General features: G+C 50.0%; 1 protein-coding gene across 2 annotated transcripts in view; it reads right to left on the minus strand.

Annotated features, from left to right (window-relative positions):
• LOC131107862 (protocadherin-15) overlaps nucleotides 1-23,762 on the minus strand; it is a 104,806-nt gene that overhangs the window by 56,886 nt on the left and 24,158 nt on the right. For both annotated transcript variants that reach the window (XM_078799314.1, XM_078799313.1), the window contains exons 2-5: nucleotides 16,870-16,987; nucleotides 10,559-10,573; nucleotides 9,426-9,491; nucleotides 432-592 (exon numbers count right to left, since the gene is read on the minus strand). In XM_078799314.1, coding sequence (XP_078655440.1) covers nucleotides 432-592; nucleotides 9,426-9,491; nucleotides 10,559-10,573; nucleotides 16,870-16,960 — 333 coding nt within the window. In that variant the 5' untranslated portion in view covers nucleotides 16,961-16,987. The remainder of the gene's footprint in view (nucleotides 1-431; nucleotides 593-9,425; nucleotides 9,492-10,558; nucleotides 10,574-16,869; nucleotides 16,988-23,762) is intronic.

The raw sequence follows: 23,762 nt of genomic DNA on the forward strand, positions 1-23,762 counted from the left end.
AATAGAAGTACATGTGTGTACAATGTTAACTACTACAAATATACATCCAGTATATACTAGTACACATATAGCATGTATCTCTTCTACCGTGTTATTATTCCCAGGCTCCACATTGAAACCACATGGAAACCACATGGAAACCACATGGAAACCACATGGAAACCACATGGAAACCACATGGAAACCACATGGAAACCACATGGAAACCACATGGAAACCACATGGAAACCACATTGAAACCACATGGAAACCACATGGAAACCACATGGAAACCACATTGAAACCACATGGAAACCACATTGAAACCACATTGAAACCACATGGAAACCACATGGAAACCACATGGAAACCACATGGAAACCACATTGAAACCACATGGAAACCACATGGAAACCACATTGAAACCACACAGAAAGCGTCTGCGTACTCACGTCTCGGTCCAGAACGCGGCCCGTGCTGTTCAGGTAGAGCCTCTGGCGTGCTGGTTCCAGGATGACCCAGTAGTCGTGGTTGTCCAGCAAGGTGAGGGAGATGGTTCTGCCCGGGTCCTGGGCGCGGCCATTTATCTGCATGTTCTCCACCAGAACCGTGCCTGGGAACGAAGGCAGAGTTATTTCCTTTTCGCGATGTTCCACGACTAACATGCGTCCCGAGAGTCCGTCCCGTCACGCACCGTGGGACCAGTTTGCTCCACGAGTTGGAGGGTTCCAGGGCGTGATGCCACCTCCGACCCACCCCAGCTAGATGAGCATGAACCGTGTACACGCCCACCAAAAATCACCACTTCCTGCCACTCCTGTTTCACAGCCGTTCCAACCTGGCAACGTAAAGCCACGTATGGTCAAAGTCAAATGTTGCCATTTTCTGGTCCTGCAGTCTGCAGGACGTTGGCGTGATGGCCTGCAGGAGAGCAAGGCAGCGAGGCAAAGCTGCTAATTGGTATTGATTGAACTTGATCAAGACGGACAGCCCCCCCCCAACGGCGGTGCATCCTCAGTGGACAAATGAGCATGTCAATGAAAGAAAGAACTGGGGCTTGACTGAAAAACAAGCAAACTCTGGAGATAGAGTGTTTGTGCCCCATCCACCCACCCCCACCCCCAAAGCGCAGTCGTGGAAAACACTAAGACCAAGATGGAAAGCTTCAGGCTTTTTCTTCTTCACGTTAGCATCGATTTCTACCTTTGGTTTGCAACGTCCACACATCCCAGGATGCACCTGGGACTTCCTTGAACCAGGAAGTAGCCGCTCAGTAACACAACTGTCCAAATGTTCATATGTCTTCACATCCGGCCCTCAAGTGTTTGAATACGGCCTGCCCGTTCTTTCCAAAGTATTTCATTTAAACGTAAGGTACAACTAGCGTCACGCTAGAGCCAACATTTGATGGTTGAAGTCCATCTTTTATCACTTTGGTTATTTGATGTGTTCTGTTGTTTACAAAGTACTCCTGAAAACACACACACTTTTACAGATACAATACTTCCACATGTCAAATATGTAGTCTGCCCCCCATAAATTTTGGTAAAGCAATGCAGCGAGTGCGCGAGTCCAAACATTTGCCCCCCCCCCAGACTAGCGTGTGCTCCCAAAGACAAATCCTGCACAGAAATGTCACTTTACACGCAAGGTATACGGACAAATACCTCAAACATATTCGGGGTTGTTGTTTTCTCCTCGTGCCTCAATAAGCCGGAACAGAGCGAACACGTCCCCCCAGGGGGTCCCACCTGGCAACACAACACGAGTCCCATGTAGCCATGCAGCGTTGTTGTGTAGCGGCCATCTCCCGATGCTTAATTGGCTCTAATGGCTGAGATAAGCTATGAAAGGATAAAAACATGTCCGTCGTGTCGTCACGGCAACCGACGGCAGCTTGATTCCGTGAGCGGATGCATCTAAGAAAGGTTGTGAAGGACCATTCCAACTATGGAGAAAAGTAATTCAACCTTTTATCTTTTCATTTTGCTTCCATTAACATGGTCGTCATGGCAACGACACGCAGCCCCGACATCATGTTTTTGGTCATTGCAAGGTTGGAAACGATTGCCGTCGTCCTCCCAAACTGCAACGCTATCGGCCTTTCGGCATCGTGCTGGCAGTCAGCGAACGCGCTTTAATAAACGCTCCACATGGGGGCGGTCCAGGGCTGGACCTTTATCCGTTTCTTTGACTCAGTTGTTGGGACCGTCCCTTTCTGGGGCCATACGAACAAAACCAGGCTAGGAGTCTCGAGGCCAGTTTACAATTCAATTCAAACAGGAGCACCGGGTGGATGGATGGATGGTGGAAGTCAAGATGGATGGATGGATGGGTATATAGGTGGATGGATAAAAGGACGGATGGATGTATGGTAGAATGAAGGATGGATGGATAAAGGGACAGATGGATGGATGGCGGAAGTAAGGACGGATGGGTGGAGGAAGTAAGGATGGATGGGTGGAGGAAGTAAGGATGGATGGGTGGAGGAAGTAAGGACGGATGGTGGAAGTAAGGACGGATGGATGGTGGAAGTAAGGACGGATGGATGGTGGAAGTAAGGACGGATGGATGGTGGAAGTAAGGACGGATGGATGGTGGAAGTAAGGACGGATGGATGGTGGAAGTAAGGACGGATGGATGGTGGAAGTAAGGACGGATGGTGGAAGTAAGGACGGATGGATGGTGGAAGTAAGGACGGATGGATGGTGGAAGTAAGGACGGATGGGTGGAGGAAGTAAGGACAGATGGATGGGTGGAGGAAGTACAGACGGATGGTGGAAGTAAGGACGGATGGATGGTGGAAGTAAGGATGGATGGGTGGAGGAAGTAAGGACGGATGGTGGAAGTAAGGACGGATGGATGGTGGAAGTAAGGATGGATGGTGGAAGTAAGGACGGATGGATGGTGGAAGTAAGGACGGATGGATGGTGGAAGTAAGGACGGATGGATGAAGGAAGTAAGGACGGATGGTGGAAGTAAGGATGGATGGTGGAAGTAAGGACGGATGGATGGTGGAAGTAAGGACGGATGGATGGTGGAAGTAAGGACGGATGGATGGTGGAAGTAAGGACGGATGGATGGTGGAAGTAAGGACGGATGGAGGAAGTAAGGACGGATGGATGGTGGAAGTAAGGACGGATGGATGAAGGAAGTAAGGATGGATGGTGGAAGTAAGGATGGATGGTGGAAGTAAGGACGGATGGATGGTGGAAGTAAGGACGGATGGATGGTGGAAGTAAAGACGGATGGATGGTGGAAGTAAGGACGGATGGATGGTGGAAGTAAGGACAGATGGAGGAAGTAAGGACGGATGGATGGTGGAAGTAAGGACGGATGGATGGAGGAAGTAAGGACGGATGGTGGAAGTAAGGACGGATGGATGGTGGAAGTAAGGACGGATGGATGGAGGAAGTAAGGACGGATGGATGGAGGAAGTAAGGACGGATGGTGGAAGTCAGGATGGATGGTGGAAGTAAGGACGGATGGATGGAGGAAGTAAGGACGGATGGATGGAGGAAGTAAGGACGGATGGATGGAGGAAGTAAGGATGGATGGATGGAGGAAGTAAGGACGGATGGATGGAGGAAGTAAGGACGGATGGATGGAGGAAGTAAGGACGGATGGATGGAGGAAGTAAGGACGGATGGATGGAGGAAGTAAGGACGGATGGTGGAAGTCAGGATGGATGGTGGAAGTAAGGACGGATGGATGGTGGAAGTAAGGACGGATGGATGGTGGAAGTAAGGACGGATGGATGGTGGAAGTAAGGACGGATGGATGGAGGAAGTAAGGATGGATGGAGGAAGTAAGGACGGACGGACAGTAAACAGAGCAGAGACTGCACATCAGCTTCAGCCATTCTTTAAGGCATGAGAGTGAATGCATGCTAAAACGTTAGCGTCCAGCTATCAGCAAGAGAACAACAGGAATTTCAGCCCCCCCCCCCCACCAGGCATTTCCAAGTCCACATCCATATTTCCTCTCGGGCAAGCTTTCCAGATTGATTGGGATTGTAATTCCGCTGAGGCTGGTTAGAGTACTTTCTGACTTCTGGACTGGTATTATAGTAGACTTTGTTCCAAAGGGGGTCAGGGAGGACATGGAGGAGAATTCAGCAGCCATCATTGCCATGCAGGACCATTTCCAAGCAAAGCACTTAAAATACTTGAAGGGAGTGAATGAAAGTCTGCCTCCATCCATCCCTTTATCTACTTTTAGTCCTCCAAAATGCATGACCCGCTTCCAGGGCCAAAAATGGATTGTTTACTCTGTGTACCGTGGAGTTAAAGTACACAATGCTGTGGGGTTGTGGAGATGGTCTCTGTCTCATCCTACATTCCGTTGCCCCCCAAAAGTCAAACAGGTCAGGTTAGGAGGTCAACCGCAATTTTCGAGGAAAATGTCTCAAAACGCAAAAGTTGGGAGTTCAAATCCTCATCAGGCCAAACAAAAATACCAAATAATAAGAAAATACCAGGAGGAGATTACTGCTGTTTTGCTTTTTCTTGGGCTTTTTGGCTTTTTGGCATGCCACCATGGAAGCGTACCCTGAGCATCAAACAGCAAAAGTGGGATGATACACACAAAAGTGGACGGCGCCATTGACATCAAACCAGGAAAGTGTCACGATAACCATAGAGGTGGACTTAATCAAGCAACTCAGGCTTCCTACTCTTTCCCTGAAAGGATTTTCCAGAATGAAAGTGTATGAAAGTGATGCGTGTACTTGCTGTACTACAAGTATTGTTTACATGACCTCAGCAGCAGTTACTATCACGCTGGCGTATTACTATTCCAACATTGGCTGTGTTCCTGCTGTGTTGTAATGTATACTTCATGAACGAGCATGACTTTACATTTCTCATGCACGTTACCAAGCATGAGCACAGATGAAATTCCAAGAGGGAGAGAGGGAATCACGCTGCCGGTGACGGCACATGGCTCCTCTAATGATGCTTTATTGGCACAGCAAACACTAACAATGTACAAAAACCAAAGACTTGTCGTCTCATTGATCTTCCCACAGACGTACGCTGGACTTCCACAGCCTCCAGTGTGGCACCTACCATCGTTTGGCTTTGAAGCCCATGAAGGCCAAAAGGAAAGCATGCGGTGATGTGTTCACAGACATAGCGATGTGTTCGCAGACGTGGCGATGTGTTCACAGACATAGCGATGTGTTCGCAGACATAGCGATGTGTTCACAGACATAGCGATGTGTTCACAGACATAGCGATGTGTTCGCAGACGCGGCGATGTGTTCACAGACGTGGCGATGTGTTCACAGACATAGCGATGTGTTCACAGACATAGCGATGTGTTCACAGACATAGCGATGTGTTCACAGACATAGCGATGTGTTCACAGACATAGCGATGTGTTCACAGACATAGCGATGTGTTCACAGACATAGCGATGTGTTCACAGACATAGCGATGTGTTCACAGACATAGCGATGTGTTCACAGACATAGCGATGTGTTCGCAGACATGGCGATGTGTTCGCAGACATAGCGATGTGTTCGCAGACATAGCGATGTGTTCACAGACATAGCGATGTGTTCACAGACATAGCGATGTGTTCACAGACATAGCGATGTGTTCGCAGACGCGGCGATGTGTTCACAGACGCGGCGATGTGTTCACAGACATAGCGATGTGTTCACAGACATAGCGATGTGTTCACAGACATAGCGATGTGTTCACAGACATAGCGATGTGTTCACAGACATAGCGATGTGTTCACAGACATAGCGATGTGTTCACAGACATAGCGATGTGTTCACAGACATAGCGATGTGTTCACAGACATAGCGATGTGTTCGCAGACATGGCGATGTGTTCGCAGACATAGCGATGTGTTCGCAGACATAGCGATGTGTTCACAGACATAGCGATGTGTTCACAGACATAGCGATGTGTTCACAGACATAGCGATGTGTTCGCAGACATAGCGATGTGTTCGCAGACATAGCGATGTGTTCACAGACATAGCGATGTGTTCGCAGACATGGCGATGTGTTCGCAGACATGGCGATGTGTTCGCAGACATAGCGATGTGTTCGCAGACGCGGCGATGTGTTCACAGACATAGCGATGTGTTCGCAGACATGGCGATGTGTTCGCAGACATAGCGATGTGTTCACAGACATAGCGATGTGTTCGCAGACATAGCGATGTGTTCGCAGACATAGCGATGTGTTCACAGACATAGCGATGTGTTCGCAGACGCGGCGATGTGTTCGCAGACGTGGCGATGTGTTCGCAGACGTGGCGATGTGTTCGCAGACATAGCGATGTGTTCGCAGACATAGCGATGTGTTCACAGACATAGCGATGTGTTCGCAGACATAGCGATGTGTTCACAGACATAGCGATGTGTTCGCAGACGCGGCGATGTGTTCGCAGACGTGGCGATGTGTTCGCAGACGTGGCGATGTGTTCACAGACGTGGCGATGTGTTCGCAGACGTGGCGATGTGTTCGCAGACGTGGCGATGTGTTCACAGACGTGGCGATGTGTTCGCAGACGTGGCGATGTGTTCACAGACGTGGCGATGTGTTCGCAGACGTGGCGATGTGTTCACAGACGTGGCGATGTGTTCACAGACGTGGCGATGTGTTCGCAGACGTGGCGATGTGTTCACAGACGTGGCGATGTGTTCACAGACGTGGCGATGTGTTCACAGACGTGGCGATGTGTTCACAGACATAGCGATGTGTTCACAGACATAGTGATGTGTTCGCAGACGTGGCGATGTGTTCACAGACGTGGCGATGTGTTCACAGACGTGGCGATGTGTTCACAGACATAGCGATGTGTTCACAGACATAGCGATGTGTTCACAGACATATCGATGTGTTCACAGACGTGGCGATGTGTTCGCAGACATAGCGATGTGTTCGCAGACGTGGCGATGTGTTCGCAGACATAGCGATGTGTTCACAGACATAGCGATGTGTTCGCAGACATAGCGATGTGTTCACAGACATAGCGATGTGTTCACAGACGTGGCGATGTGTTCAGAGACGTGGCGATGTGTTCACAGACATAGCGATGTGTTCACAGACGTGGCGATGTGTTCACAGACGTGGCGATGTGTTCAGAGACGTGGCGATGTGTTCACAGACATAGCGATGTGTTCACAGACGTGGCGATGTGTTCACAGACGTGGCGATGTGTTCGCAGACGTGGTGATGTGTTCACCACGCCGCGTCTGTGGCGTACGCAGGCCCCGCCCTTCGGCCTTGCTCTCTAAGCCACAAGGAGCAGGTGTTGCTCGCTAATCCCGGCCTCTCGCCTGCCACTAATTACATATTGATGACCCAGCAATCATCATATCAGGACGTGATGATGGAGTTTAACCCTGATTGGGTGCAACACGGGGGGGGGGGGGGGGGTCATGACAAAGACCTTTCACCAGCATAACTGAAGAAGCCCACATTGACTTTAGTTTAATACGTTGCCCTTGGCAACCATCAGGACTCCTTCTCATAAGGCCGCTGATGAAGATGATGAAGATGATGGACACTCCAGGCAACAGTTGGTACAAATCATAAATTTGCAGAGACAAGATAAAAGCCACACTGACGCCCCCTTTGCATCAACGACATGATGTATTTCACCCCCCCCCAACCCCCCCGACAGCCGCTGCTCTTATCTGTGAAATCGCCAATCTAATTAACTGCTGGGAATTTATCTCCCAGGCAGAATAAACAAAGGAGCTTATAGGAGATGAGGAAGTGAGGCTTTACGTCAGCTGGTCTCTGCAGCACCTCAGCAGCAGGAATGAACCCGGCGCACCACGCTTCATTTCACCACCGACGACCATCAACGCATCAACGCATCAACGCCGTGGCTTCCTCACCGAAGATCACAACAAGCTAAGCCAAACTTCGCCTGACGTCTCGTTTCGTTATCTGAACACAATCACACTAGCTGGCTTGGGACCGCGCTTCCCGCTTGGGACCGCGCTTCCCGCTTGGGACCGCGCTTCCCGCTTGGGACCGCGCTTCCCGCTTGGGACCGCGCTTCCCGCTTGGGACCGCGCTTCCCGCTTGGGACCGCGCTTCCCGCTTGGGACCGCGCTTCCCGCTTGGGACAGGCCCTCCTTCTTGATGGCGTCCCGCTTGGGACCGCGCTTCCCGCTTGGGACAGTGCTTCCCTTTATTTAGGCATTCTTAAGTTTGGAAATGCTTCATTTTGGCAAAAATGTAAACTGTTCTTAAAGGAAAAGTGCACTTTTTGGGAATGTTGCCTATCATTCCCAATCCTTCTGTGAGACATGAACACACGTCCTTCCCTCGTCTGTGCCTTCTAAAGATATCCAAAGAGATAAAAGCTAAGAATGCACGTGATGGGACGCACCTATTCCACCTCCTCCATGGGCTGCGTATGAATTATTATTATTATTATCAACATTGTTCCACCCAAGAACTACCTTACTGGCGTAGTGACACCTCGCCACACCACAGCGGCTAGCGACTAGCCGGCTAGCAACTAGGCTAGGTGTAGCCTTCCTTTCTATGTTGCTATGTGACATCAATGCACCCATGCACCATGTAGCCGTTGCTACATGCTAACAGCAGGGATAGAAAACCTTGCTGGACGTTTTGGAGCTCTTTGAATGGCCGCCTTTCCGGGCCCAACGGGGGCGTCCCAACGGGGGCGTCCCAACAGGGGCGTCCCAGCGGCTGCGTGCTGCCACCGTCCTTGCTTATCAACCCCCACCTTTGCCATCAAGAGATCACCTGACACTAAATCACATTCAGTCCACATCAATCAATCCACAGTCTGACCAACTTCCCCTGAAGGCCTCATCCCAGCCAACCTTTCCCAGCCTTGGAAGCTCCTGAGATCCAAACGTGCAAACGTCCGTTCTTGCTTCCGTCCCGCTGCTAAGACGAGATAGCGCCACGGCGGGGGGATGGGGGGGATGATGCATGGTTTTATGATCTTTGTACCAGCTGAGTGACCATTAGAGGGCCTCTGGGGGGGCCACGCTCTTATTGTGCGTCATTTGCATGGTTGAGCGTGACGGCAAAGACGAGATGGAAGACATTCAGACATAATTAGTCGCTCCGTAACGACAGGCTGCCTGTTTTACCTTCCATTACGTTGAGGACGAGGCAGGTCGTTTCAACACGGGTGGGGGGGGGGGGGGTAACGGGAGCCCCAGCCACAGGGGAGTCGTATCCCAGGTAAATGAGTGCTTAATAGGGAGGAGGGGGTCGCACGTGTCACAAGGAGGGGGGGGGCATTCATCAAGTTAGCTTGCACAGGTGAAAGCATCTCTTCTCCCGTGAGCGCAGGGAAGTGGAGCGATATTCCATGCCGGCATATTCCCACGCCTCAAACAAGAAGATGGGTGGGGCTACGGACAAGGACACACCCACCGCCATCAACAAGACCACACACACACTGAAGGGTCCCTTTGTTACGCACCGTTGGGACTCTCCTCATCGATGGTCACTATTGTCGCTGGGGGGCCGGGGCGGGACAGCTTACACTCTGGAAACAAACAGGAAGGACAGAATTCATTTTAGAAAGCAGAAATGACAACAACAACAAATGCTAATGCTAGCCAATGCTAACGTGTGTGACTACTATGTCCACGGTATTGGCCAATAGGAGTGTAAAGGTGACTATAGGGGTGTTATTTCATGTCTAGAGGGCTCTAATCATGTTAGGCGTATTTAGAAAGCAGTAAACTGGTTTTCTACGCTTGGATGGAAGCCACAGCAGATACATGGAACAAATACACAGTAGGATACATGGAACAAATACACAGTAGGATACATGGAACAAATACACAGTAGGATACATGGAACAAATACACAGTAGGATACATGGTACAAATACACAGTAGGATACATGGTACAAATACACAGTAGGATACATGGAACAAATACACAGTAGGATACATGGAACAAATACACAGTAGGATACATGGTACAAATACACAGTAGGATACATGGTACAAATACACAGTAGGATACATGGAACAAATACACAGTAGGATACATGGAACAAATACACAGTAGGATACATGGTACAAATACACAGTAGGATACATGGTACAAATACACAGTAGGATACATGGAACAAATACACAGTAGGATACATGGAACAAATACACAGTAGGATACATGGTACAAATACACAGTAGGATACATGGAACAAATACACAGTAGGATACATGGAACAAATACACAGTAGGATACATGGAACAAATACACAGTAGGATACATGGTACAAATACACAGTAGGATACATGGTACAAATACACAGTAGGATACATGGAACAAATACACAGTGTACAAATACACAGTAGGATACATGGTACAAATACACAGGGTACAATTATACAGTAGGATACATGGTAGGATACATGGTACAAATACGTACTACACAGTAGAATACATGGTAGAGTCGGTGGTAGGGACACAGGTAATGACAGAGGGCGGCGGCTGGAAGGGGTAGAGGCGGGGTAGAGGTTGTAATTGAAGGCTGGGGTGGGGGTGGGGGGTGTGGGTGGATGGCAACCAAAGACATGAAGGACGGCAGGACCCCCTTACCCTCATACTGCCAGTCTGGAGAAGTTAGTGATGAGGAGCCAGCAGAAGCAGAAGCAAGAAAGAAAAGCAGTTGAAAAGCTGGAAGGTCCCAGAGAGGAAATAAGAGCAGATATCACAGCCCCCCCCCATCAGGAATCCACGCTAGAAATGCAGGATCCCACCTGCCACCACCAGCTGATACCGGTCGCTCCGTGAGTCAGCATATGCTAACATGAACGGCAACACCAACGCCATCTTAAGAGGAACGCCACAGCCGGTCTGGTTTTACTTTCCATGAATGACCAGAATTGACCCGGCAAACATCGTGTCAGCAATGTAGCGGTCGTGTCCACGATACTTTGTAGCACAATTATCGAGCAGCAGGAGTTGATGTTGTGACAGGTTGGTTCCTAGCAAGAGCTACTGCTACCTCACTCAGAGTATTCCCACAGTATTTCAACGAGTACTAGTACTTCCGACACGAGCTGCACGCAAGAAGCCGCAGGGTTCAAAGTAAAAAAAGTAGAAGCTTATGAAGTAAAAATGGCGGTGCATTTTCTATCCTGAACGACTTAAACCAATTTAGTCTATTTCATTGACTAAATCTGGACTAAAAGACAAACAGCATGAGACTAAATGATAAACATAAAACATAAACATAAATAAAAAAGAAACATTTTCACCCAGAAGACTCTAATGGGTTTAATGAAGGAAATTGAGGAAGTGAAAGAAAAGCTTCTTGCCAAGTCACCTTGAAGATATAGAATGTCCATCAGCCTCTCACATGTCATGGGGGGGGGCAATAACATTAGGAGTTGGGGGGCTCAGGTTTCACAGCCGCCTTCTGTTGCAGGACGTGGCTTAGCCACCTGTCGCAGGTTCAAACCCGCGTGATAAAACATGCATGTGCTGCCTTGGAAGAAGAGCAAGGCTGTGATGTTGCAAAAACAACAGATTCACACCATCAACCGTTAAACAGCAGCAATATGCTACTGGAATTTGACTCCATTTTCTCGGGACGCACTTCATTCCTCAAGTGCTCCCACCGTTCCCGGAAAGCCCAAATAATTAGCCAACCTGCTCCTGTCTACTTCAAAGCCAGGCGGATTATTTCTTCTTGGACGTATTGGGGCATCATTTGGGGACTTTGGGGACAAGTGTACCCCATGAAATGAAGGCCACGCTAGCAATGTGGTCCAGGAGGGCTTCCATCCATCTTGGCCAACCATGACTAAAACGTTTGATGCGTGAACGGCAAGCATCTTATTCCGGTCATGAAGAAGTCAGGTCCATAAAGATCTCCACTCCACCAACACACTGTGAAGCCAGAGGCAAAGAAGAGAAGAGAAGCAAGGATGGATGGCCAACTGCCAGGTCACCCCCCACACCCCCCCCCCTGTACGGTAAACACTCATAAACATCCGCATGCAGCCATAAACGCCTCTGCCCTTTCATATAAATAATATAAATATAGCCTTGGTGCCTCAAGGAAATGCTTGACAGGCGCATGGAAGCTCGGATGCTCTGCCGACAGGATGGTTGATAAAATGTCAAGGTTGGAGGTTAACGATATGACTAATCTCCGAGTGGCAGGCAAGATGGCGGACCGGGGGGACATTTCCTGTTGGATTATGAGGAAATGATACGGATCTCATGGGAAGGGGGCAGCCAGGAAAAGGGCAGCAGTCCAAAGGGTGGGGAGTGAGTCTGGGTACACCACCATGCATCCATCCTTCCATCCACCCATCCATCCATCCATCCTTCCATCCATCCACCCATCCATCCACCCATCCATCCACCCATCCTTCCACCCATCCATCCTTCCATCCACCCATCCATCCATCCATCCACCCATCTTCTATGCCGCTTATCCTCACCAGGACCACGTCCTTGTCAGTCTTTCATTTCTCCCATCCCAAATATTATTTATTTTTTTGCCCTTCCCATCCATCCCCCTCCCAGGAAGAGTAAGCAATCGGTAGATCATCTTTTATGGCGGACAACAGTTCATGGCGGCATCTTCTATGACCATAATTTAGACAAGAAGTGGAAGGATTCCAGATCCTGTTTGGCAAGCGACTAAATGCAGTAAATCCTAGCAGATTAGGATATTGATAGGAGATGAAAGACCAACATGGCTTCATCTGTGCTTTGTGGTTAGGGCCAAGTACCAGATCCAAGTACCAGATCCAAATGGGCCCATTCCTCTCCACATGTTTGCTTTCCATCATAAAGGAAGGGAGAGATTTGTGTGGCCTCTATTTGCCGCTGGCTTATGGGCCGCATGAAATGGGTCAACAGGTGAGGGACCGCCACCCTGGGTCGTCCATTCTTGAAGACCCGGGTCCTGGGTAAAGGTTGACTCATGGCATCTGGACTGGAACGTTCTACACTTTCAACGTGGAGTTTCTGTATTCATGTCTGAAGCACAGGGTGATGTTTACCATAAAGTCCTGACTTCCCTCCCCCAAAGACGGTCGTTTACCAGCCATGCCGGGTCCAAACCGGGGAACACACCCAAGTCCGAGGTTTACATCTGAAAAGCCTTTTCCACAAAAAGCTGGAGAAGAGACCAGTTGTCTGGATTCAACCTTTGGAGGCATGTCGTGTTGTTATGGAACTGCAGTAGCTCACATGGAACAATATACATCCCATCCAATCAGGGGGAAGAGACCAGAACAGTAGAGCCGCAATCCTTCTGTCTGATGAAAACCTTCTTGAAATCCCGTCTATACAGTACAGATACACACGCCGCCATCTTGACACGTATCTGCATTGGCCGCCATAACTGTCCTCCCAACACGCACTTCCACTTGAGGGCACAAGAGATCAAGACAAGACTGGAGTCTTCACATTTACTTTGTCAGCACTTGGCTTCACGCCTGGTCTGGAATCATCTACTCAATTATGCAGATTTTCTCACGCCAGACATCAGGACCAAGCTTTGATAACCTCGTCAGCTTCGCCCAAACACGGCCTTCCATTTCCTACCCGTACAAGCAAAACAGGCTTGTCATCAAGACCACATAAATCAGGCTGAAGGCTAGACCGGGACTGTCAGGAGTTCACCATAGAAGAAAAAGATCAAGGCCCGTCAAGACCAAGACTGGTCTAAGTCTCTTGACGTTTGTCAAAGGTTGAAAATCAGCTTAGTCGCTTTTAATACGCACGTTCCAAAACACGACCATGTGATGTACGTGATGACTTCAACCTAAGTACTGCAAAACTTGGGGATAAATCCTGCTCACCCGACGTTTGACACCAGACCAAGAACTGGAGCCAATAGCCTCAAGACCCATCTTAGGACTGAGACTAATCTCGGGTACTCCTGCATAAACCGGACAAGAACAAAAGGAAGCATAGCAAACCACTTCCACAGTATCGCGTCCTCATTCTGACACTGATGGTTGAAGATGGACTATGAACCATCCATCCGTCCACCCACCCACGCATCCATCCAACCATCCATCCATCCATCCATCCATCTATCCACCCACCCATCCGTCCATCCATCCATCCATCCATCCATCCATCCATCCATCCATCCATCCATCCATCCGTCCATCCATCCGTCCATCCATCCGTCCGTCCATCTGTCCATCCATCCATCCATCCAACCATCCGTCCATCCGTCCATCCACCCAGATTAGAATTGGACATATCGACGAAATAGGCTTTCTGTCTCTCTCTCGCAGGTCATTACGCAACTCCCCTCTGTGGGGGGGCTCCTGGCTCTAATTGTCTGTAGGTGTTCATGCTGCAGGGTGAAAAGAGGAGGACATGTTGGGGGGGGGGGGGTTGGCTAATATTGATTGGAACATTGGAGCGTGTCACGTGATCAACACTTGATGGAGGAGAAGGGATTTGTCTTCTTTCTACTTCGGACGCCCCCCCTCCCCCCGCCCCCGCAGCTTGCAGCCCGTCTTCATCTTTCTTGGAGATTAACCGCACACGGGGGAGGTCAAAGGTTGCAATCACAGCCCCCCCTCACCCGCCAATCACATGCTGGGAGCTCCGGGATTGGTCAATTGCTGCCAACGAGGCCTGATTGATAATTATTGAACCGATAATCAGGGAATTACGGCGCCATAACGATATCATTAAGTATAGCTCCGATATAGCTCCGATCATTCCATGGTGCTTTCAAGGACCATCCGACAAAGAGGGACAAGCTACCATTAGCATTCCAATCGCAAACAGAATGTATCATTTTGAATAAAAGATCTTTCCAAAATGTAAAAGTTGGAGTTATCTGCCAATGAGTTCTTGTATTTTTATTCCTCTTTTTTATCTTTGCGCCTGAACATTTCCACGCCCACCAATCGGGGACCCCGCCGTACCGCATGTCCACCGTATGGCAGTACTAGGTCTACAGATTTCAAACACCCCCCCCCCCACCCCTGACCCACGAAGGTCCACACCCATTCAATCGTTTACCACAAGGAGATTTACCCTCCTACTTATTCCCTATTATTATTCCAGATTAAAAGTGTGATTAAGTTTAGCTCCAGGTGTTACGGCCAAGGAATGAAGACGCTTATCGTAGGGATCGGCTGCAAACATAAGGTGTGCATCTCTAACGAAGAGGACCCCCCCATCCCATAGAGTCGTTCCTGTGCTGTCCAGCCTGATTACAAAGGCCACCGGGGGGGGGGGGGGGGATTAAGACCCCATCCTGTCAATCCAGCCTTCCCAAAGGCTGCTGGAACAGCCAGACGCAGTCGGCACATCTGGCCCCTAATCGCAAAATCCCCCAAATAGACTCGGATGTGCAGATGGGAAGGAAGGTGGGGCGTGTCCATAGGCGGAGCAACTAATCCACACGCCGTGCTTCATGGGGGGGGGGGGGGATTTAAGAGCATATAGGCCGTGCATCTGGACACGACGCTATGGATTGAGGTTTGACCTTTTGTGACCGTCGGGTGAACTTTAGAGTGTCCCGCCCGTGTAAAGAAGATGGACGGCACGCAAGGCGCGCATGGCGGGGCTGTGCAATGCGGGAATGTGCAATGCGGGAATACCCCCACTCCAAGGAGCGGGAAGGAGATTAAAAATCCAAGTGAGATTTTGCCTGGAATAAAAGAAGATGGCTGCTGCGTGTCCTTTATTCACGTCACATCTCAAATTAGACGGAGCTGCTTGAGACGGGTCACGAAGGAAGGAGAGTTATGAGCGAGGAGATGAGGGGATGGGGGGGGGGGGGGGGCGTTGAGGTTAAATATCCGAGATCATCCCCGGGTGGAAGTAAAGAGCTCACACGGACCGTAACGCCATCATTTGCTCCGCCCTAATAAGCGCAGGATGAGGAAGGGTTGAAGGGATGGCCAAATGTCAGCGGCTGACGTGATGCAACACGCGCCGTTACGTCGTCTTCGCATCTGGTAACGCCACGCCACACTTCATTGGTTGGCCCCCGGTGCCGCCAATTTAGCAGGAAGATGTACTCTTTTGGATAAGCGCTCAGGTTTCTGTCAGGCGACACGAAAAGCTTGAAGTCCTGCTGAAACAATCTGACACCCAGCAACGCCGCCGCCGCCGCCGCCGCCGCCGCCGCTGCACGTGCTTAGTTGACACCCGCCATCATGTCACCGTGCCACTTGATTTGGTGGGAGATTCCTCACCCACCAAATCATCACTGGCTTTACTTCCATCAACTAAACTAATAATCCAAAAACTCAAATGTGTCTCCAAAAGGAAGCATTTTTATCCAGAAGACTAAAAATAAATATGATCCATGTAAAATGGCATACTACATAGTCATAGTACATAGTACACAGTCGTAGTACACAGTCCTACTTTACAAACCTCCTCATGTTATGAATGCAAGAGTGCAGAAAGTAGTAATATTACAAGAGCCAAGTTATGAAAGAGCAGAGACATAATATCATAAACGTTCATCCTTGATCATAAGAGGAGAAAAACAATATTTTAGCAGAAGAAAATAAGAAAAGCTGCAATCAGGCCAAATGTGCCGTGAAAGAAGGATGTGAGTTTCCAAGTGGGACAAAGATAAAACTACCGGGAATAAAATACACGCTGGACCAAACATTTGAGTTGTAGAATAATTCAATCGGAAAGTCCTGGAATACCAACCAAGAAGGATTCCTAGCATGGAAAAGGGCTGGAACTTTGGAATTCCGGTCAGGAAATACAACACGGTCATAATCGGAAGATAAGACCGGATGGAATGGAAAATGGAGCATGGGAATATGAAGGTGCAAGTCTGATAGGACGAGGACTCGACATCATCTGCGTGTCGGCCGTCCCTTCGTACAAAGGACGCCCTCGCTCATATCCAATCGTCTCTTCCTGTATGGACAGTCTTGCCTTACCGTCTGCGTGCTGGCCCCAGACCACGTTTAGCAAAGACACCACGGCCATTCCCGTTCCCAGCCATCTGATAAAACATCGGCCCCGTCCCATCTTCTGTCCGCCTTATTGCCTGCCGACCTGCACACAAAAACATCATTTCAGTTCTCATCACAAGGGCTGGCAAAACACGCACACACACACGTACACGCACACACGCACACACACACGTACACGCACGTACACGCACACACGCACACACACACGTACACGCACGTACACGCACGTACACGCCCACACTACGGGATGTAACGGAGAAAAAGACAAAAGAAGTCTGGACGATGTGATCCATGCATTATTATACAGGAAGGGGCATCTAGTGGGGGCTGGTCTAGTGGGGGCTGGTCTAGCAGGGGCTGGTAGACCACTTCTTAATAACGTATCACATGCCCCCCCATGCATTTGATGCACAACGTGACAACTTCCTGTCAACCAATGAAAAGATGACGTCCAGCTGCACTCCAAGTCCGCCCGGACGGAGGCACAGTGGATGCTCAACATTCCCAGCTTTGTCTGATGTGCTTGAACCAAAAATTCCCTGCTAGCGGATTCCTTTGTGAGGTCGGACAGTCAACCTAAAATCTTGGTTGTGGAGTCGGGACGGTCCCACCAACCACCAACTATAATAATATCGGCCAATGATCATCACATGCTGATGAAGGCCTTACAAAGCCGACCACAAAACACCATGGGTGAGCGGCGGGGGCGGCGGCGGCGGCGGCGGCGGCGGCGGCGGCAAAGCCTGCATGTGTGACGTGGGGGGGCCAACTCCGGCGTTGATCCCACAAGGGACACACTCGGCCCCGTGTTGCCCCCAGAAGCGACACTAGTCTCTATACAGGGACATTTTGTTTTTAAAATAATGCCGTTAGTTGGGAGCTCCTTTTTGTCCCACAGGGAATCGGGTATGACACTGATGAGGTAGGGTGGAACTTTTTCAATGTAGATGTTTATGTAGATGTTTATTTATATGATTTTATTCTCAACCGCACGGTGGACAAGTGGTTAGCATGGTGGACAAGTGGTTAGCATGGTGGCCACACAGTCAGGAGATCGGTTCGCTTCATTGGCCACTCCAAACCGACCCTGATGGGAGCGTGTGGTAGAGTTCACGTTCAGGGTGGTCGACGGTGCAAAGCCAATGACGCCATGGAAATTTGAGTATTTTCTGGGAAAGATTTGGCCTCTGCTCGGAATTCTTCAAAAGCAGCAGCAAGTCGATGCTTTCTCTCATTCGGCTTTTTTTCTATTTCACGTCAAACTGCAGTCCTGCACCAGAGGCAACCCCGCAGTGAGAAGTCATTCCTTTCCCAGCTTCTGGCGTATCTCCTCCCACGCTCACGTCCACGCCACGCTGTGTGGCGTTAGCATACCGGCCAACAACGACTGTTTCGTCAAACGTCATGAAAATTCAACAGGAAGATTTTCTGACTGAGCTAATTGGTCTTCCCACATCGGTGACGAGTCACAACGAAAAGGAAAAAGAATCATTATTTTCCGGAACATTGCAAGGTTTGTCATCCAACATCCTGCCTGAATCAGCGACGTAGCTTAGCTCTGACAACCTGGGAGCAACAGGGAAAAACTGCTAAAATATCCACGGATGGTGACACCTCCTCCGTATTATTATTATTATTAGTAGTAGTAGTAGTAGTATTAAGACTAGATCTCAGTAAAACAAATATTTGTGTTACTGGTCTGGTACTCTCTTGGTTCAGATCTCATCTCCTGGATCGGATACATCGTGTCGTTTCTGATAACGTCACCTGCGGAGTTCCACAAGGATCGGCGCTTTATTGGGATTTGTGTATTTTATAGCAATAGCGCTGCTTCACCATGTTAGATGCTACTTCAAGCCCTGCTTGTCAAGTCCATCAGCAGAACGCTGATGAAGGGGTCTGCCTGGGATTTATCAGGATGAATGACGGAAGCGAGGAACCATCCCATAAAAGGTGAATGTGGCCAACTTCCAGCCAAAGCTAAAGGTCCTCATTCCCAACCCATAAAGGAGTCGGCCTGAAATGATGGATGAGACCTTCTACAGGAGAACCACATCAATCATTTAGGCGACGCTCCGGGAGAGCGCGGCGCTCATTTGACACCATATGTCACAAAAGATGGGCTCTCATATCACGTGATCATGTCACGCCAAATGCTGACCAACGGAGAGACGGAATAACGCTCGTCAGACGCTAATGCTCGTCAAAGCTTTGCTGCACTGCAATAAAAGTCAGAGTGTCCGAGCCTCTTTGGCCAACCAACCCCCCCTTGGGTAAGCCTCTTTGGCCAACCAACCCCCCTTGGGTAAGCAACTTTGGCCAACCAACCCCCCTTGGGTAAGCAACTTTGGCCAACCAACCCCCCTTGGGTAAGCAACTTTGGCCAACCAACCCCCCCTTGGGTAAGCAACTTTGGCCAACCAACCCCCCTTGGGTAAGCCTCTTTGGCCAACCAACCCCCCTTGGGTAAGCAACTTTGGCCAACCAACCCCCCTTGGGTAAGCAACTTTGGCCAACCAACCCCCCCTTGGGTAAGCAACTTTGGCCAACCAACCCCCCCTTGGTAAGCAACTTTGGCCAACCAACCCCCCCTGGGTAAGCAACTTTGGCCAACCAACCCCCCCTTGGTAAGCAACTTTGGCCAACCAACCCCCCCTTGGGTAAGCAACTTTGGCCAAACAACCCCCCCTGGGTAAGCAACTTTGGCCAACCAACCCCCCCTTGGTAAGCAACTTTGGCCAACCAACCCCCCTTGGGTAAGCAACTTTGGCCAACCAACCCCCCCTTGGGTAATCAACTTTGGCCAACCAACCCCCCCTTGGGTAAGCAACTTTGGCCAACCAACCCCCCCTTGGGTAAGCAACTTTGGCCAACCAACCCCCCCTTGGGTAATCAACTTTGGCCAACCAACCCCCCCTTGGGTAAGCAACTTTGGCCAACCAACCCCCCCTTGGGTAAGCAACAGTGGCAATAAACGCACCTCCTTTACACGGGGGAGAAATATCACCCCCCCTCTGTATGCCTCACGCCCTCATCGGTTAACGGTGACACCGCCTGAACGCACACACACACACACACACACACACGTAATACTAGACGCACACTTACTCTTAGTTGACACCTCAGCAAAGTATACTTACTTCTTAATAACATGTCACATACCCCCCCCCCCCCCCCCGTCAGACCATGGTGATGATGATTTTGATTGTTATGATGATGATGATAAAGATTATTCAGCACACACACACACTGAGCATGGATGCAGCGGAAGCCATGATAACCAAAACATAGTACCCTAACCAAAACCCTAACCAAAACCTGTCATCTGTGAGCATCTGTACTACAGTAGATATGGTAGTATTTGCTGTAGTAGCAGTAGTAGCAGTAGTAGCCGTGTTGCTAGGTGTGCTAGGAGTCGAGGGTAAGAGCGAGAGGAGAACATGGATGGATCCAGGAGTGCTAACGTGGGAGGAGAACATGGATGGATTCAGGAGTGCTAACATGGGAGGAGAACATGGATGGATCCAGGAGTGCTAACGTGGGAGGAGAACATGGATGGATCCAGGAGCGCTAACATGGGAGGAGAACATGGATGGATCCAGGAGTGCTAACATGGGAGGAGAACATGGATGGATCCAGGAGCGCTAACGTGGGAGGAGAACATGGATGGATCCAGGAGCGCTAACATGGGAGGAGAACATGGATGGATCCAGGAGCGCTAACGTGGGAGGAGAACATGGATGGATCCAGGAGCGCTAAGATGGGAGGAGAACATGGATGGATCCAGGAGTGCTAACGTGGGAGGAGAACATGGATGGATCCAGGAGCGCTAACGTGAAGAGACTGGCCTCCCAAGCAGGGTGCAGGTTCCATGGAGGCGAGCAGCAGCCATGGAGGGCTGGAAGTGATGATGATGATGATCCTGAGATGATCCATATGTTGTACATCTACCTGCCCGGCAGCTCACACGACAAACATCCTGACTGTGCTTCAACGTGAATAACGCAGTGCAAGGCGTTCCAAGTCACGATGACATCACACGTCCGTCATGAAAGCTGACCCCCCCCCCCCCAAACACCACACACAACAGCTGCTACACACGCGTCTGCAATCCACCTGCGGCGGATCCGGTGGAGCAACATGACACACCACTTGGCTGACACGGGATCAGCAGGACCACGAGCGGCGTGACGATGGAGGTGACGCCATTGGTGGCGTGGAAAGAGAACCTTCTCATGCGGTCTGATGAACAACAGGCTCATCACGTAGAACGCTGAAAGCAGCAATTCACACCCCCGCACACACACGCACGCACACGCATGCACACACGCACACGCGTCCACACCACCAGCAGACTTCATAGCGTGTTGGCGTGTTGGCGTGTTGGCGTGTTGGAAGAGACTGTAAAGCATTCACACGCTGGCGGCAAATGTCAGGAGGTCAAAGTCAGAACCTGGAAGCTCCTCATTAGCAGATGAACTCCTGAACGCGCGTTCACGCTGTCAACCAGCCGGGCGGCCACCCTACTTCCTCTGGGCGCCGCATCCTAAAGATACACAAAGAGATAAAAAGAGGCAGCTAAGAATTCCGTCTCTAACAAGGCTCCGTGTCCATCAAGAGATCCTGCATCTCCAACATGCTTAGCACACGTCCAGTCTGGACTATCTGAGCAGCACAAGTACTTTGTTTCTGCAGCCCCGGGTACTCCTCTACCACCTGACGTGTTTTATCTTCAGGAAAGTGAAACCACGCTAGCGTGTGATGTTTTCCCGTCAGCATGCGGATGATGTCATTGCAAGCGAGCGCTCGTGTGCGGAGGGAGAGAGAAAAGCCCTCAGCGCCAGGATCCATCTCCAACGTTCTCCACTCGGGAGGATGCCGTCCATGGTCATTCAGCCCGTGTCCTTTCACGGCGTTCCATCCCACGCGTGTCACCGATGTCAGGATGCTTAGATCCCGTTGCTAAAATGGTTGGTGCTTCCATGAACGCTCTGGCAGGAAGCAGGATGCAGTAGTACACGCTCAGGATAGTACAGTACACGTTTTACTGTGGTTCCACGGTGAATGCAATCAGATAGCAGACGTGTACGAGTGCATCGTTTGGACGCCACCGCCTCCACGGGTTCCTGAAGGGAGACGCTCCTCCATCTTATTTGCTTGCTTTGCCTCTAAATGTCATCTGCAAACATCACAGCATAAAACCAGCGTAGATATCTCTGGGGGCCAGCGGGACTTCCTGGCAACACTACGACGGCCAGGAAGTGCAAAACACGGAAAAAAAAAATTCCAAGATACTTCCACTTGACCTTTTTATGGCAAATTGCGTAACACTTTGGAATTGCAGTCAAATGTTTAATGCCATCAACCCTCGTTTATGGCGTTAGCTGCTTCCAGACCCCACCCCACCCTCGTTAGCTGCTTCCAGACCCCACCCCACCCTCGTTAGCTGCTTCCAGACCCCACCCCACCCTCGTTAGCTGCTTCCAGACCCCACCCCACCCTCGTTAGCTGCTTCCAGACCCCACCCCACCCTCGTTAGCTGCTTCCAGACCCCACCCCACCCTCGTTAGGATTCTTTTATATGAAGGGAATATTTCCATAGGTAGAGCTGGAAAACATTGTTTAGTTCTACCTAGTCGAAGCCTGTAGACAGGAAGTAACACCCCTGTACGGTCATCCCTCGTTTAGCTAGCGCTTAATAAACCGGATCACATTAAATGTAGGATTCAATGTTAATGAATGGAATATTTTCATAGAACATAGAAAACCCCTTTGAGGCCATCTACTTTTTTCACTTTATGATGTGGGACACTCCATGCGGTGTTAAGGCTACGTCATGGAAGCTAATGTCTGATGTTTGGGGTCATTACCGCCACCTAGTGGCCACAATACGAGATATCGCTGTTGGGATGATACGGGACTACGGTCTACCCGCAAGCTGCCATCGTTAATCCATTCAGTCATTTCTGAAAAAGCACCAAATGGCGATTTAGCGACAACTGGTCTGCAGCCAGGGATGACGTGTACGAGCGTACACAGGAGGGCGATGAGGCCGGCCATGTTTCTGCTTTAAAGACAAACATCAGCATGCAGGTCATGCGTGTCGCAATAAGACCTTTACCATCTTCCCATGTTGATGAGCGACCTCCGACCACGGAATGGGGGTCTATGATTCCACGTGCTGGTTACGTTTCCCACTGAGCTAATACCTCCACAGCATCTCCTCAAAGCTCATTAATCCTGCCCCCCGGCCCCCCAGACACGTTATGCTGAAGAGAAGCCTCCCTTTCTCCCATTTATTGAGTGCCTGTGAAAAGAGCAGTGGCAAAGAAAAGAATGAGTGTGTTTAAGAAAGGAGTCATTGAACGCAACACAGAGCATTCCCCATGGCACAAGCCCAACCGCCACCCCCCCCCCCCCCCTTGCAGGGCACGTGGCACCCGCTTTGACTGGTTCCCATGCCCGCTTGCAGCTGCCCCCCCCACCCCCGTTGCTAATGGATCCTATTTGCACATTTAATTCCATTAGGCGCCGAAGACTTCCAGTGTCTGATATCTGACACGGAGCTGCTGCTCCGACGTTCCTGCCCGTCTCCACTTGGAGATCCGCTAAGTGCTACATCTTAACACAACTCCGGCAATTTCATTCCACCGTGAGGAAGAAGGAGACGAGTAATAAAGAACTATTTCAATTGCTCCTCTTCTTCCTCCTGCTCTCATTATTCACCGCCGCCCAAATCATTTCAAGCATCACTACCCCCCCCCCCCACGCTTTGAAAAGAGCACGGAATTCTGGGCCTGAGCCGCCCATTGAACGTAGCAATGAGGTCATACTTGCTGCATGGTAAGGACGGACTG

Source organism: Doryrhamphus excisus, linkage group LG20 (genome assembly GCF_037039965.1).
Source record: "Doryrhamphus excisus strain RoL-2023G ecotype Guam linkage group LG20, RoL_Dexc_Guam_v1.1, whole genome shotgun sequence".
NCBI lineage: Eukaryota > Metazoa > Chordata > Actinopteri > Syngnathiformes > Syngnathidae > Doryrhamphus > Doryrhamphus excisus.